This window comes from Trichosurus vulpecula, chromosome 3 (assembly GCF_011100635.1).
Source record: "Trichosurus vulpecula isolate mTriVul1 chromosome 3, mTriVul1.pri, whole genome shotgun sequence".
NCBI classification, from domain to species: domain Eukaryota; kingdom Metazoa; phylum Chordata; class Mammalia; order Diprotodontia; family Phalangeridae; genus Trichosurus; species Trichosurus vulpecula.
Window position 1 is genome coordinate 342,954,311 of NC_050575.1, and position 18,016 is coordinate 342,972,326.

General features: G+C 41.4%; 1 protein-coding gene across 2 annotated transcripts in view; it reads left to right on the forward strand.

Moving 5' to 3' along the window:
* Positions 1-18,016, forward strand: part of FSHR (follicle stimulating hormone receptor) — a 243,982-nt gene that overhangs the window by 199,732 nt on the left and 26,234 nt on the right. The window contains exons 6-8 of one of the 2 annotated variants that reach the window (XM_036752372.1): positions 268-345; positions 5,372-5,440; positions 5,552-5,626. In XM_036752372.1, coding sequence (XP_036608267.1) covers positions 268-345; positions 5,372-5,440; positions 5,552-5,626 — 222 coding nt within the window. The remainder of the gene's footprint in view (positions 1-267; positions 346-5,371; positions 5,441-5,551; positions 5,627-18,016) is intronic. The other variant, XM_036752371.1, reaches the window with a different exon arrangement.

An 18,016-nucleotide genomic window follows, 5' to 3' on the forward strand; every position in this document is an offset into this window, starting at 1 on the left:
ATGGGGAAATCAGCTGAGAAAATCCTCAAATGGCAGTGATAGGAGATCCCTGCAAGTCCATGGATGGGAAGAAGGGACCCTGCAGATATATTGCAAGCTGTCATTTCCAAATGTTCAATTCATCCTCCTTTACTGCAGCCACGTGATTAAAAAATGAGCTTGACCTCAGACCAAAACACTCAGAACCTTGTTTACCAGATTATTATGAGAAGGATAAATAACTTCTACAGTCAAAAACATCTGAAATTTTTCCTTTTTCTTTTTTAGAGATGTTCAAGATAACATCAATATCCGAACGATTGAAAGAAATTCTTTTGCAGGACTAAGTTCTGAAAGTGTGATCCTGTAAGTTTTTAAGAAATCAAATATATCACATGTATTTTAGTACCACAGTCTTTCCTCAGTAATAAATGTGTATTTCTGACTTGTAACTTTGGCATCCAGCCACTGAAATTATTTTCTTGCTCCACGCATCTCCCTCATTTCCCATCTTTACATATCAGAATCACAACATGGAGTCATGTTAATAATTTATAATTCTGTGGCATAATTCAAGTATTTAAAATTGCTCTTTGAATGATGGTCTCCTGTGATGCAACATCTGTTGCAAAGACAGAATAACTCATGAATCCATAAAGCCAGCCATTGCAGGGAAAGACGTTTATGGTCTGGATAGGAAAACTGGGTGAAAGGCTGGTCTGGAAAGATATGGTAATATGTTCTCACAATAATGCAGGCCAGCTACTGTTGGGCCTTCTTGCTGAGAACAAAAGCAACTTCTTTTCATGGAACAATCATGTTTTTGAATGAGCTGGCTCCATTCTCTGATTTTTTTTTTGGTTTAGTTTTAAAAATGTATTGTCTTTCCTACAGTGTTAATAACAAGCTGCCTCCTAATTCGCTATGCCAGGGGCCAGATTTGTAAATAACCTGCTCCTTATGGATCCTTTGGGGCCATGGAGCAGCTGTAACCTAAGCAGTCTGTAGAATCCTTGAAATCTAAGAAAGAAAGAGGCTCACCTAGGAACTCAGGGAGGATATTTGGGAGAATGATAAGGTTATCTAAAAAAGTATGATCAGAGCCTGGACTTTGCAATTATACTAACGAGGAAGCTATTTTCTATCTCTCTTTTAAAACCCAAAGTTCTAGTGACTTTTAGAAAAATAACAATGAAACAGAACTAGGGGGTAGGTAATGGACCTTAGCCTGGACTATTCCAGTAGGGAGTAGCTGATTGGGCTCTCTGTTTCCCAATTGCTGCCCTGTCTAATCCATTTTCCAAACTGACAGATTATTATTCAAAAGACATAGGACTAAATATATCCTCTAAAATCTTCAATGACTCTCTATTACTTCAGGGATAAAATAAATACAACCTCATCAACCCGACATTTAAATTCTTTCACAATGTCTCTCATCCAGCTTTTTAAACCTCCATATTAATCCTCAGCCCCTCTCTCGCACTGTGTTCCAAACAAACTGAGCTACTTACAGTTCCTTAAACTCCACCTTTCATCATATAACCATGCCTTTGAGCAGACAGTGAAGACCTGAGTTCAAATTTGTCCTCAGACACTCACTAGCTGTGTAACCCTAGGAAAATCACTTAAATTCTGTCTGCCTCAGTTTCCTCAACTTCCCTTTCAAATTCTTTTCTCTCTTCAGGTCAGGTACCACCTTTTCAATTGAGCCTTTCTGAGTCTCCCCCCATCCACTCTATTCAGAGGAATCTCTTCATAGCACTTTGACAAGACCTCTCCTTTACTCTCATCACATTTGACTTTTAGTTATAATTTGTGCACCTATCCTATCCCTCCTATTGAATTATAATTTCCTTAAAGGGTCCTGAGTGTTTCCATCCTTGCATGCCTAAAACTTCTTCCTTTTCTTTAATGGTATTTGTTGTGTTATAGCCCTTTGACAAGGCCAGCCTGGCCATAAATACAATCACAGTTGTTTTTCATCCCAGCTTGGTAAGAGAAGAAACTAATGGGAGATAAGAACTAGAAGGAAGAGGTTTTTTGTTTTTTTTTTTTTTTTTCCCTCTCTTACATTGAGAGATTCTGTATGGGAAAAGGTGAAGATTAGCCCACAGAGTCCCAAGGAATGCTGAGCTAAGTGACTTAAGTCCTCCCAGGAACAGTCTCTAGGATTATAAAAAGTATCCAGGACATTTTCCTAGCAGATTGGTCTCACTTTCAGGCTACTTTCCAGATCACCTCCATCCCTAAAAGATATCATAAGGCTGGATTTCCAGTAAAGCAATCTCATCTTAGGTAAAGGTAGGTGCCTTCAGAGAGTTACGTCTCATTAAAAAAAATTACTCATATACTGTTGGGTCAATGACAGCCATGCAGCAACAAAGACTTGGTGTAGGCCACTAATTCAGAGTCTCCTGAGCCATAAAGTGCTCCCTGGTTTTAACTCTCTTAGGTCACAGGGGTATATTTTAGCAAGTTATTGCTTTTCTGCTCTAGTGGTTTGAAAGAGCTAATGACTAATTTACACTCTGGGGAATATCTGGCTCCCTTTCGAGGGGCAAACTGACTAATTTGCCAGAATGTCTCAGAAAGTAAGGTGCACCCTGCTTCTGATTTTTCCATCTTTTAGGAGGGGGTGAGCAATACTGATGAACTCAATAATTTACTTTCAAAATGTTCAAAGGTTCCTTAAAAATGTTAACGAGTTTCTTTTTAGGTTCCACTTACCTTCACCTTACTCATCAGGATCAAAGAATAATCAGTTGAGAACTAGAAGGGGCCTTCAAAGGTCATTTTATCTAACTCTTTCATTTTACAGAAGAAGAAACTGAGGCCAAAGGAGGTAAAACAATTTGCCCAAGGTCACAGTAGTAAGTGGTAGCGTCAGAATTTGAACTCAGTCCCTCCAATTCCAAATCTAATTCTCTTTTCACTGCTCCCACTAAGGACCCTAATGACAATAGTATAATTTAGGTCAGGTGTGATAGGCTTTAGAAATCTAGTCCAACTCCCTCATTTTACAGAGGAGAGAATTGAAGCCTAGAGAAAGGAAATTATATGTAATGAGCAATAAGGAGCTCTCCTTCCAGTTCAGTTAGAAGTACCATGACACAATGGAAAATGCCCTGGGTTTAAGATGTAAGGACTTGGGTAAAAGTTCTCCCTTTGTCATGACCTAGGCCTCAGTTTTCTCATCTGTATGTGATATGGTATGTTCTGGCTCTACTCTCTCAGGGTCTGGCCTATTAGATCTCCCTCTATACCCTGAAGGGCTTGGGCCATCATCAGCTATGTTCCCCCGCTAGTGACTAGTACCTCAATTCCATTTGTGTGCTTAACCTCAGATAATTTTTTCAAAGGAATGTTTATTTCAAAGATATATTAATAATAGACACATATACACGCTCTCCAACACCTCAGGGGCATAATCTTCCCCTACATATCCTCATTATCTGGGAAGGGGAATGGATCCCATTTGAAACCTAAGTCAAATCCTACAAAGCATTGATCCTACCAAGTTCATGACCAAAGGTAGGCTACCATCTTCTTCTGGGTTGGATTCCCAAATTTCATTCCAGAGGATTGCTCCTTGTTTCTCAAGGCATTGGTGAAGGGCTAACTGAAAACTTCAGTCTAGATTACTGGATTTCTAGATTCTTGTGTCTCACATTCCCAGTCTTTGAAACTCTACTCTCTGAAACTAGAACAGAAAAGAATTGAGAAAAATCCAAGGTCATTTAGTTTCTTTTGTTTTTTTGTTGTTTGTTGTTGGGGTTTTGTTTGGGGTGGGGGGTGGTGGCATGTGTAGCTTGGAGAAAGGTCACGGCTCTTCCTCTTAATTGATGGGTCTTGCCAGACCCTGTGAATGAAGGTGCAATCTCCTTCCCCAGAGGTGAAAACAGCAAAGAGAAACATAGCCAATGCTGCCCCAGGCCCTTTTGATATGCATCCAATGGAACAAGACTTCCAACATGGTAGACTAACTGGAACCAGTTACAAAATGTCCAAATGTGCTCCAGTCAACAAAATTTTCCTGGAAACAGCTCCCTAAAGTCCTCCATGTGAAAATGCCATCTTAGGAAGCTAGTGGGGGCTGCACCATTCGGTACTGAGTCTATGATTGTTTCCACCACAGTATGCTATATCTCTTAATTGGCCCAGAAGAGGGATTCTCTTGATTGTCAGCATTTCTTCTTTTCTTTTTAGGGGGAAGGGGGAGGCAATCTGGGTTAAGTGACTTGCCTAGGGTCACACTGATTTTCAGCATTTCCGACTGCTCAGAGTAGCCCAAGCAGAAGGCAACCCCTTGAAAACAAATGTGCTTCTTGAGGGTCATCCTTTAGACCAGGGCTGTGCAACCGTAGATTTTTGTAGAAACAATAAACAATATATTTTGATTTGCCATTTTAATGAGAGCTCTGTGGTAGCTCTGCTTCATTTACTAAAGCATTTATATAAATTCCTATGCTTGTAGACTGGCCACATAAATCGCACTGAGGGCACCTGAGGCCCTCAGGCCACATTTTAGATGACCCTGCTTTAGAGGCTTGATTTTATTGATCAAGAAAGTATGACTGTGAGAAGGAATTGATGATTGAACAAGGGGAATAGGGACAAAGAGGATATTCAGATTAATCTATGTCCTGCTATTTCCAGCTCATTTTCAGAGCAGCCTAGATGCAGACAGGTATAGTAAAGGTGGCCCAGACACCCTTAGTCACCCTTGCCTCCAAAGCTCAGGCTCACCTTATTAGTACAGTCAGTGTGTTCCTACCTCTCCTCATCCTCCCGTCAAAACATCCACCCTTTACTCCACCCTATTCTATAAATTGATTTCACTTCTCTTGGCTTAATCCAGAGTCTCTACTTCAGACCCATAAGGCTGGTCACTTGGACAGGGTCTTTAGCTGAGGACTGGGGGGTAAGGAGTAAGGGGGATGCTTACAGCTTGTCTGAGAGTTTAATGAAATTATTCCTCCTTTTCCCCACAGATAGGCCTGTTGCATGGCTTTATCATGAGAAGAATGAGGCAGTGAGGGAAAATAAAAGCAAAATAATTTTTCATCATCTCCTCAATGCTCTAAGTCAATGGCTATGTGATGTAAGCACCACATGACTGACAAGGATGTCTCTCAGCACCTCACATGGCAGGGACACCCTCTGCATGTATAACACAATAGAGCCAGAACAACAGTGCCCACCACCTTACAAATGCCATCTGCTCTTCTGATGCTGCTGCACCTAAGGGCATCTTTTTATTTATGCCTCCTAATTACGGCTGCCTGATCTTGCCCCTGATGCTTCCAAGTCTGAAGCCTCTGTCTCACTTGAAAGGCTTGTGAATAGGAGGAATCTCATTATTGGTTTTTAAATGCTTGCTTTATTGCAGATGGCTTAATAAGAATGGGATTCAAGAGATACAGAACCAGGCATTCAATGGAACCCAACTGGATGAGCTGTGAGTAGGCTTACCCGGTCTTGCAGATCACTTAGAGGAAAATAGTTCTTCAGGCAATGCTATTTATTGATATTCATCTGATCCCCATTTTCTCTGCTCAACCCTCTGCAGGAACCTTAGTGACAATATTAACCTGGAAAACTTACCTAATGACATTTTCCAAGGAGCCAATGGACCAGTCATTCTGTAAGTAACTATCCTTTCACCCTTGTTCATTAGTTCTGAGATGGAGAACACCATCAAAGGTCATTGTTTACTGCGCAGCACAAAACCTCTGCAAAAGCTTCTGGGAATAATTTGAGTCTGTCCCAAATCTTGTACAAGTCCTGAAGTACTACGTACATGTGTATATTACTCACATATATGTGTATATTACACACATACATACATATGTGCGGTAGATTTGTGATAGAGAGACACACACATACACACAAATATACATATATTGTTGGTGGTCGTCAGTCGTTTTTCAGTCATGTCCAATTCTTTGTGATCCCGTTTGGGGTTTTCTTGGCAAAGATACTGGAGCGATTTGTCATTTCCTTCTCTAGCTCCTTTTACAAATGAGGAAACTGAGGCAAACAGGATTAAGTAACTTGCCCAGGGTCACTCAGCTAGTAAATGTCTGATGCCAGACAGAAGATGAGTCTTTCTGACTCTGGGTTCAGCACGTTATCTGCTGAGCTACTTACTTGCCCATAAATGTATATAGCACTTAGATATAAACATATATAGACATCCATATATATGCGTACAATAGCATATATGGGTTTCAAGCATGGTCCTTAAGAAAGAAATCCAGCCTGTAAACCCCAAGAGATCATGTGAGATTTCAGCAATCAAAATTTATATTCCTTTGAGCAGAGCACCTGCAAGTAAGGGTATGATACTCTATGTGGGCACAGGGAGAAGATGGAGGAATGGAAGGAAAGAAGGAAGGAAGGAAGGAAGGAAGGAAGGAAGGAAGGAAGGAAGGAAGGAAGGAAGGAAGGAAGGAAGGAAGGAAGGAAAGAAGGAAGGAAGAAAGTAAGGAAGGAAGGAGGGAGGGAGGGAGAGAGGGAGGGAAGGAAGGAGGAAGAGAGGGATGGGAGAGGAAGAGAAGGACTGAAGGAAGGAGGGAGGAGGATGGAAGGAGGGAAGAGAGGAAGGAAGGAGGGATGGATGGAGGAAGGAAGGCAGGAAAGAAGGAGGGACAGAGGGAGGGCAAGGAGAGGAGGAAAGAAGGAAGGAAGGAAAGAAGGAAGGAGGGAGGAAGGCAGGAAAAAAGGAGGGAGTAAGGGAGGAAGAAAGGAAGGAGGGAGGGAGGAAGAAAGGCAAGAAGGCAGGAAAGCAGGAAGGAAGGCAGGAAGGAAGGCAGGAAGGAAGGAAGAAAGGAAGGAAGAGCTATTATTGCTGTTATTATTACAGATAACCACCCTTCAAAAAGAGGAGGTTGAATGCTGTTCTCCATCCACACACCTTACTCTGACGAACCTTGAAACTCCACATACTCCCTCTAATTACGTAACACACAAATGCACTGACCTTTGAACCCTCATTGCCCATCAAACGAGTCCAAACCCTTTAGCCTGTCATTCAAGGTCCTCTACACACAGGCCCCTTCCTAGATCTCACACCGATTTCCTTGTTGCCCTACAGATATGCTACATTCCAACCAATTACTCGTCAGTGCCTCAACATGTAACACAGTCCTGTTTCCACACCTCTGATCATGCTTAACCTCTCACCTGAAAGGCTCACTTTTTTCCTCTTCATTTATCTAAGTACTACCCTTCCTTTCTTGTTGTTGACAACCAGCTCCAGCTCCACCTTCTCCATGAAGCCTTCTTTGAATACCAGTTTCGTAGTATTTAATAAATGTTTGTTAATTGATTAATTGATTGACCTCGATCCTCAGTGATCACTTTCTCTTCTCTATTCCTATAACAAGTCTTATCCATACTACTCAATTTTATCACATTTAACAGAAGTAGAATACACTAGTGAAGAGCGCTGGAGTTCGAGTTAGGAGACATAACTTCAAACCCTGCCTCTGATACTCACTGGTTCTGTGATTATGAGCAAGTAAGTGAATCCCTCATATACTCAGCTTCCCAATCTGTAAAATAGGAATAATAAAAATTGTCCTACCTGCTTCACTAGGTAATTAGGACAATATTTTGCTACATAAATATGAATTATTATCATGCTTATAGTATGTCTTACCAACTAGAATATGATCCCCTCCAAAGAATGGGTGGTGTTTTGTATTTCTATGTGCCTTTATGGCCTAGCTTAGTGTTCTGTGCCTAGCAGCTATTCAATAAATTTTTGTTGATAATGATGCTGTAAATACTGTGGCCCATCTGCAGACACATGCTCTTTTGGGGAAAACGTAGGTATATCTATTGAAAAGTAGAAAGATCATCTTAAAAGTTCAAAGGCCTTTCCTTCAAGGGCCAACCTCAGTCTCGCCTTTTCTAGGCAGCCTTTCTTGAGTGTCTGGCACATAACAGTTAACAATATTGACACAATAACGGTAATGATGATGATGACGATGATGATGATGATGACGATGATGATGACGATGATGATGATGATGATGATGATGACGATGATGATGATGATGATGACGATGATGATGATGATGATGCAGAGCATTTATTTACACTTGAAGGTTGACAAAGCACTTTCAATCAGTCAGCTAGCATTTATTAACCATAGCATTGTGTGCATACTTACTATCTAGCAGGCCCTGTGCTAAGTGCTATAGATACATAGAAATACAAAAACAAAAACCAATCACTCTTCTCAAGGAAACAACATGGAAACTACTATGTACAAAGGTGATATATACAGAATAATTTAGGGGTAGTCTTAGAGGCGAGGCACTTTGATCAAGGAGCACTAGAATGGCTTCTTACAGAATGAGATTTAAGGGGAGCTAGGAGGCAGGGATGAAGAGGGAGAGCATTTCAGGAATGGGGGAGTGAGGAACAGGAAGGAAGGAGGCTCATTTGATCTTCACAACAACACTTTGAGGTAGGTACTATTGTTATCCCCACTTTACAGAGTAAGAAACTGAGACTGAGAGAAGTTGTCTGAGGTAGGACTTGAACTCAGGTCTTCCTGATTCCAAGACCAGCACTCTCTCCACTGCGCCACTTAGGGCTGAATAAATTCTTGCTGACTGATTGATTGATCTAGACTTCAATGATCACTTTCTCCTCTGAACTGCTCTAATAAGTATATCTATACACCTCAATTTGAAAACATTTAACAGAAGTTGAGTGTCACAGTGCAGAATGTATTGGACTGCCTTGAACTAGGAAGAATAAACAAGACAATTAATCTATTAGAAATCACTTACGAGGCAGTCAGACTTCAAGAGCTTATCCTTCATGACTTTCAAAGACAGAAAAAGGCAGCTTATTTTGTTCCTATTAAAGGAGCAGTTTGTTAATTCTGTGTAGCTCAGATCAGAGTTGACCACGGTCCTAATGGCTTTGAATAGCCATCTTTCCCGATAAGAAGCAGTGGCAGGTGTTGGGGGAGGGGAGGATGTTATAGGGCTTTGCAGAAGAATTCAACCAGGTAGTCAACTGATTTTAACTTACCAAAGGGAATGTGGCTTAACCTGAGATACACAAGGGTGGGAAGGTAGAAAGGGTAGATGGGGACAGTAGGACAAGGACACTAGGATAGAAACTCTCCCTCCTGACATTTCCAAGGTGGGAAGTGGGACAAGGAAAGGATTGTAACCAGAGCTTTGGGCATGGCCGGAAGAGAAGAAAGTCCCCAGTGGGTCTGCAAGAGGCTACATTAAACACGACTAAAGCCTCTCCGGATAATATTAGAGATTCAGCCTTTCAGAAAGGAGCTAAAATGCTCATTCCCCAGAAAGATATTTCATTAAGCTTTACCAGCTATCTATATATACCTTAATGTGAATGAGACAATTAATTCAATTAAACAACCATTTCTTAAATGCCTACAATATACAAGGCACTATACTAGGTGCTAGAGACATAAAGAAAAAAAAACAGCCCCTGCCCTCAAAGAACTTACATTCATCTGAGGAAACACAGCATGTGAACAAACATGTATAGTACAAAGAAAATTAAGGAGGAAGAAAATATTGACTGCAATGATCAGGGAAGACCTTACAGGGGAGATGGCATTTGAGTCGAGACTTAAAAGATAAGGATTTGTGAAAGGCAGAGATGAGAAGTACTTGCTGTGTGCCAGGCACTGGACTAAGCACCTTAAAATTAAATATCTCATTTGATTTATGACAACCCTGAGAGGTAGGTGCTCTTATTATCCCCATTTTACAGATGAGCAAACCAAGGCAAACAGGGGTTAAGTGATTTGCTAGGCTTAGAAGATAGCTTTGTGACCCCAGAGGTAAAAATGGAATATCGAATATGGGAAATCGAATTTGGCTGGAACATAAAATTCATGAGAGTGAAAATAGGGTTAGGGTCAAGACTGTGAAAGGCAAAAAAACATAGGTAGGAGGCTGGTTGGGGCTTGGGGAGAGGGTAATATAAAAATTCCAAGCCAACAAGTTTCCATTTTATCCTGAAGGTAATGGCCACTGAACATTATTGGACAGGGGAATAATATGGTCACGGTCAGATCTGTCCCCAACACCTGCCACTGCTTCTTATCGGGAAAGATGGCTATTCAAAGCCATTAGGACCATGGTCAACTCTGATCTGAGCTACACAGAATTAACAAAAGGTATAGCATTCCAGGCACTGTGTTAGGCACTTTACAAATGTTGTCTTATTTTATTTCATTTGATTCTCGTAACAACCCTATGAGATAGTTACTATTATTGGCACCACTTTACAATTAAGGAAACTGAGGCATTTAGTGATTACGTGACTTATCCAGAGTCACACACCTAGTTAAGTGTCTGAGGCTAGTTTTGAACTCATTGTTATTGTTACTATATTGTTATTATCTTTTATGTTTGGGGGATAGCTAGGTGACATAGTGGATAAAGCATCGGGTCTGGGGTCAGGAAGACCTGAGTTCAAATCCAGCCTCAGACACTTACTAGCTTGTATGACCCTAGCAAGTCACTTAACCTTTGTTTGTTTCATGTTATAATGGTGATAGTAAGAGCACCTACCTCCCAGGCTTGTTATAAGATAATAACTTTAAAATACTTAGTCCAGTGCCACACATATCAAGTACAATATAACTGTTAGCTATTATTATTATTAAATGCCTACTTTATGCCAGACACTATGCTCAGTGCTAGTGTTGAAAGTACAAGTAATGAGACAATCCCTAATTATAAGGAGTTTGTTTCTGATGAGGAGATTGATCAAGTGTGTACATATAAGTGGATATAGCATAAATTGAGGGAGCTAGGTGGCACAGTAGATAGAGCATTGGGCCTGGAGTCAGAAAGACCAGAGTTCAAATCTGATCTCAGGCACTTACCAACTGTGTGACCCTGGGCATTTAACTTCAGCCTGTATAAAACTAGAGGAGGAAACTGCAAACCACTCCATCTTTGCCAAGAAAACCCCATGGCTTTTGGTCCACGGGGTCATGAAGAGTTGGGCATGACTAAATGACTGCACAATAACAATAGCATAAATATAAAGTGAATAAATACAAGTATATACAAAATGAAAGGAAAGAGAGATATAGGGCAATCACTTAAAGAGATGTCAAGGTCAAGTGAGATAGACCTAAACACGTTTGTATGCAGCAAGGAAAGAGTCTGTCAGCAGGGACAGACTGAAGATGGTGGACAGATGGACTGATCAATAGATCAAGCAACTAGAAAGATGGGAGAAGAGGAGATTGAGGGCATGAGTGTAAGCGTTGGCATTAGTAAGCAGAAGGGACACATTCTTAAGCAATAAGAGTAAAACAGGAGGGAAAGACAAGCTTTAGAGACATTTTGAGGTATGGAATGGAGGAAAAGAGGGAGTTCACCATTGATGGCCTTTGTTTCCTGAGTAGAATAGGAGACAACAGTATCTAATGAATAGAATGGGTGAAAAGGCAATGGGGGCTTTGAAGAGAGAAAGGAATGTTTGGAAAAGTCACAGAGGACAATGGGATAGGAAGCCAATCAAAGAGGAATAAAAGCTTTTTTATGCAGGCTGCATGGTGGGACCCTGCATAAGTGTTCAGCAGCTTAGGAGTATGAAGAGAGAAGGCAGACAGTAGGGGTAAACTAGACTTGAAGATTGGCATGTTGTGAACACCAGGCAGTTGGAAGAGAGAGTAAGGGATCAAGGGTAGAAGAGAGCGTATAGTAAAACCGGCCTAATACAGAGTTAAGACCATAAAGAGATGAAAGTGAGTACAGAGCAGTAGTAACAGTCTGAGACAATACAGAGTAATGCAGTGGCACGGTTCAACAGAGAACGCTGAACATGAAGTGTTTCAACAATCTGGCTAGCAGCTGTTGTGGGGGTGAAAGACCAACACAAGCCCAACAACAAGCATGCTGCCAAAGTCCAGGCTCTTTTGATCTGCTTTACTAAGGAAAGCAATGTTAAGGGGTTGGCAAGTTTACGTTAATCCAGCATACAGACATCATTCACCTAGTTCAGGGGAAAAAGCCAGCACCCTGAACTTCAGAGCAAATTACAAACAAATCACAAACATTGACAGACAGACCAAATACAATTCATAGTTACCAACATCTAAGTTCAGCCCAAGAGCTCATAACAAGGGCTGGCCTAGAGTCACACATGCCACCACTGCTGTGGGTAAGAACTCCGAAAAAGAGAAAGCTAACCCCTGGTTTTATATCTTTTTCAGGGTCAAGGGTGAGTCACACATGCGACTTACCCATGTGACCTAGAATCATCACAAAGAAGCCACTTAAACCCACGTGGTCTAAAAGCCTCTGATGTCCCAAACATGTCACTCAAACTCATGTGTAAACTAGGCCCTCCCCTGAGGCAAGGAGGTCATAAAGGACTCCCAAATCTAATCAAGGAAACAAAGGCCAAACTCTTCAAGGGCACTTGGTTGAACTGAGTGCTAAGAGCCCATTTTGTTTACCAACACGTGGAGTCATATGACTGAGTCTAAATCCTGGCTCTTCCATTTACCACCTATATTACCTTGGGCAAATAAGTCATTTAACAGTTTCCTCACCTGCAAAATATATTAGATGCTGTCTAAGGTCCCTTCCAGCCCTAGATCTATGATACTATAACTGGTTTAGGTGGAGAGAAAGGGAAACGTAGACAGATCCTAGGATTATATAGATAAGATCGTAAACTCAGATCTGAAAGGAACCTTAAATAAATTGAGGTCTAGGGAAGCTATGTGACTTGCCCAATGTCACAAAGCTATCAACTAGAGAGGCTGGTATTGAAACCCAGGTCTTCTATCTCTAAATCAAGCACTCTTTTGACAATTCCACACCTGAAGGGAGTTTGTGACCAGAGAGAATTTCTGAGTTGAAAATCATGGAGGCAGCGCTGTAATGTATACTGCTAAGATTTAAAGTATGATCATCCCTTTGGATGGCAGAGGTAGATGGAGTGAAGCTCTAGGTCACAAGAGTTGAGGAAGTCGATGAGAAAGCAAGGTGTTCAAGGGGACATCAGCACATATCTTGATCCAGATATGAGAGTCAGTGATTGAGAAAGAGAGAAAGGCTATGAGCACAGCACTGAACTTGCTGAGAAAGGATGGTTGTGTATAACATCATATGGGCAAGGGAACTGGGATCTGCGTGATAGATGGTTCTGAGGTGTTCTCATTAGTCTCAGATAACCCTGTGCCCTAGAGCACAGAAGGAGCTGCTTTCAAACGTTGCAGTAGATTCCAGGTTGAATAGACCTCCAAACTCCCTCCCAGAGGAGGCCAGCATTGGAACCCTATCTTCTCAGGTCCAGTAATGATGAAGGAAGACCTAGATAAAAGGGCAGAGATAATTCCCACCTACCTGGGTATTTGGTAGTAATGGAAAGCTAAGGTATTGTTTTCTCAGATGATTCATGGTACTAGGTATTCACAGTTATGACCTGTCAATGGATCCTAGGACAGTAGATTCTTGGGATGCCAACCCATTTCAACTTTCACCAATGGGGTAAAGTCAGCCTAGCTGAAGCAATAAGGCACTCCGAGAAAGGACAAAAGGTGCCATATGCCAGGTGGTAGCAACCACTGCTACCACCTTGACCACTACCTATCCTCAAACCTTGGTAAAGACAGTCCAGTACCCAGTCCAAACCTAAGAGCCACCAAAAGAGTCCTGCTAATACTATCAGTTCTCCTTCCCGGCTAAATCTCATAGCCATCATTCTGGGGCAACAGCCCCTCTGAAGAAGGGGCTTTACATCCTTGCCATAATCAATACCAAATACTGACAGGGCAAGTAACCAGCATAGCTGAAGTAGCAAGGTACCCTGAAAGGGAAACAGGAAGCAGTGTGGTTCAGGAATGTTAAACTATCACTAGCACCTGCCCTCAAAACCAGGTGGAGATAGTCAAGTATCCTGAGCCCAAGAGTCCCATGAATAACAGCCTCCCCTAGGCCACCAGCCCTGCTTCCTGGCTGGATCCTACAATCATCACCCCAGAAAGCAATCTTCATGGAAGTGTGACCTGACAACTACCTCCACAGATGATACAGCCCCCACCTCTTCAGCATCCATAGCTACCGAAGAGTCATCAAAGGACATTCTTTGCTCCAAAGTCTTTAACATTGTCAAATGGCTCAACATCTGAAGTGGATGTTGTTTTATCAAGGACAATAATATTAAAGAAGATTGATTATCATCTACTCAGTCATTCTCCCCTTAGGATCACAGGGCTTTTACATCTGACTGTGCTGAAACCTCCTTTATATGCATTACCCCCTATGAGAATGTGAGCTCCTTGGGAGCAGCAATTGTCTTTATTTTCCATTTGAATCCCCAGTGATTAGTACAGTGTTTTGCACATAGTGCAGGTTTAGTAAGTGCTTTTCTATTCATTCATTCATTCATTCATTCATCCTCTGGAACTGGCCAGGCCTAAGGAGTACTCATTCTCACTGGCTACCAACCAACTGAAAAAGAAAAGTTTGGAATTTCTGCTTTTCTGTTGGTTTTTAATCTCCTTAAGTCTTTCAGAATGTAAATATCACAGATTGGAGGTACATTTGAAATAATGTTCAAAGATTGCCTAAACACCATCTGTCCATTAAGCATTAGAAAACATCTAACTTCGTAACCGAAAAGGTCAGGGTGGCAGAAATATTCATGGGCATTTTAAAGAAGAAAAGCTCCAGACTTAATTCAGGAAATGGAAATAACAAACCCTGAGATTAAAGCCTAGACAAATTACAGTTTATTAAATATGTCATTTATTACTTAGATGTTTAAATTCATGTGTGAGCCCAGGGGCCTCAGAATTTGCCTGTGGCAACAAAAATGGGACCATTAAAATTAAATTCTGGTGATGAAAGTTCAGAATCTCCTTTCACCTAAAATAAGAAAGGTGATATAGACCCAAACTCGGGAACGACAATAAAATCTCTAGTCAGTAGACAAAGAGCTGTGGGTCAGTAAGCCAGATAGACCTCAAAGTCCAAGGCCAATATCAGTCAGTGCCTTTCTTTGTGCCTGAAATAAATATGGCCTTGGTTAGGATTAGCAGGTTGTCAGAGTTGGAAAAGAGGATGGACAGGGCAGGAAGCCTCAAGTGAACAGCAATTAGATGAACCTGTGGGCATTCATAGTGTCATTGCATAGTGTTTGCTCTGCCCGAATTTTGGAGCTGTTTAAAGATGTTAAAAGCTGAGAGGGACAGTTCATACACTCGATGACAAAATCAGTATCAAGATAGATCTCTAACTTAGAATAATGATAAAGCTTCATAGGGACAAATATGAAGAAATTCTACACGTAAGTTTAAATAATCAGCTTCACAAATGCAGGATAGGGAGGCAGCAGGAGATCATAGCTCATGTGAGGGGGGAAAAAGGTCTTGTGTTCTAATTGGTCATATACTTAATAGCAATAAACAGTGTATGATAGTTAAGGAGGCAAATACTCTCCTAGGCTGCACTGAAAATCATAGTGTCCAAATAAGGGAGGTGATGGGGCTATTGGTGATGGTTGTTGTGAGGAGTAAAATGAGATAATATTTTTAAAGATTGGGCTTACAAAATTCAACATGCTACCCAACGACAATAATAGCTAGCATTGATATAGTGCTTTAAGGTTTGCAAAATGACTTACAAGAGAGGTTAAGTGACTTGCTCAGGATCACACATTACAGTGTGATTATTATGTAGTAATTTAGTAATTAGTAAGTTATCTGAGACTGGATTTCATCTCAGGTCTGCCTGACTCCAAACCCAGTGATCTATCCTTGGTGCTACTTAGCTCTCTGATTATTATTATGATAATTACTTTCATACTTTATTTTCATCCTAGCATGAGGGAATACTAAGCACCCCATTTTAGCACCACTTAAGCTAGAGCACATCTAGAAGAAGGCAATTAAGATGATGGGAGGACTAGCTATCATGGTATAATTCAATTTAATAAACATTTATTAAATGCCTACATGCCAGGCACTCTGCTAAGCACTTGGGATACAAATAAGAAACAGACAGTCTATGCCATCAAGAAGCTTATAATCAAATGGAGAAAAATAATACACAAAAGAAAGTTTACAAGGTGTGGGGGAAAGAAGAGGAGGTGCAGAGATGGAGAAGGGGTGGTGATGATTAGGGTGGAGTCAAATCCAGAATAGTAGCTGGTAGGAAAGAGTTGTACTGTGAACTATAAAAGGACACTTTGGGAGAAGTTTTCTGCTCTACCCTTGTCTTACTATCAGAAAACAGAGGACGAAGACGAAGATAGAAGTGTACTGAGGGAACTGTTGGAGTGTGAGTACTAAAGCTGATGTAATCTTCCAGGATGATGATGATCCCGGAAATTTCCTGCATAAGAGGTTCACATGAAGAAACCAGACATGTTTAACTGTGAAAAGACCAAGGGACTTGCTGGGTTGTCTTTAAGTATCTGAAGGGCATCATCTAGAATCAACCAATAAGCATTAAATGCCTACTATGTGTCAGACATCATGCTAAACCCTGGGGATACAAAAAGAGGCAAAAGACAGTTCTTACCCTCAAGGAGCTTACAATCTAATGGAGGAGACAACATGCAAACAAATATATGCAAAGCAAGCTATACACAGGTTAAAGAGGAAATCATTAACAGAGAAAGCACTAGAATTAAGAAGGGTTGGGGAAGGCTTCTTGTACTTAAAGAAAGCCAAAGAAGTCAATAGTTGGAGTAGAGGATGGAGAGCATTCTGGGCATGGAGGAAAGCCAGAAATAATGCCCCGTGAAGAGAGATGGAATGTTTTCTTTGTGGAACAACCAGGAGGCCAGTGTCACTAGATCCAAGAGTACTTGTCAGAGATAAAGATGTAAGAAGACTGGAAAGATAGTGCGGGGCTACACTATGATGTGCCCTGAATGCCAGACAGAGAACTTTGTGTTTGCTGTTGGAGGCAATAGGAAGTCATTGGAGCTTATTGAGTGGGATCAGGGGGTAGCATGATCAAATCTGGAAGCATTACCCACTTATTCTGGCTGAGCACCAGAGGAAGAAGGACCAGTGGGTAGAAGTTGCCGAGAAGCAGATGTGGGCCCAATGTCAGGAAAAGACTTCCTCCCGGTTAGAATGGCCCCAAAGTGAAATGGGCTGTGTCAGGATCTAGTGAGTTCTCCCTAACTGGAGATGATTCAAGTAGAGTCTGAGTGACCACTTGGTGGACATGTCTTAGAAGGAATTCTTAGGCACAAACTATCATATACCGCTTATTGCTAAGTGATGCTTAGGCATCACTTTAGACATTTAAATCCTGTGATTCTTGGTCATAGATAAAGCTGCCCCAGGAGGACATACACATGACAACTCTCCAGATGTCCCCTCCTATCAAAGAGCTCAGCAGCAGGGCACAGAAAACAAACCTAACAGGAAAGGCAACCAAGAATTTCTGACAACTGCCTAGATCAGTTCACTATCACAAGATCTCTCCTAGTTCTTCACACTTCCTCTTTCACCCAACACCTGCAGAAGTGAGTTTCCACTGACCCAGGTGGCTTATTTTTGATATGCTTTTCTTCAAATAGACCCAAGTTAATTAACACCTCTGCAGGCTCAAGACTTTAGGTAAAGCTTGTGGAGAGAGGCTGTTCTGCTTAAAAAGGAAAATGAGAAAGAGCAAGCCCTGGGAAAGGGACAGGGTACAGCAAATAGGGGGGTTTCTCTATGGGGATGAAGGGAAAGGAGGGAATGAAAAGACAGCAGGCACCTCTCCTCACAGCCTCCTAGAATCAAAACTTCCTTTTCTGGATTCTTTGGCCAGTATCTGAACTAAAATTTCCCTTCTTTATTCCTATTCTGCTGAAGCTTGTCAGTTTTCTGGTCTTCAACTCTCCTACCCTGGGTCAAAGGCCTAATCACCCTTTGCTAGTTTCAGGTCTAGCATCTCTGACAACCATTCAACATAACAACAATAGCAGCTTGGGAAAATATGCTAAAAATTGGTTTAATAGAACCTTTCCTCAAAGCAGGTTTTCCTTTGGGGCA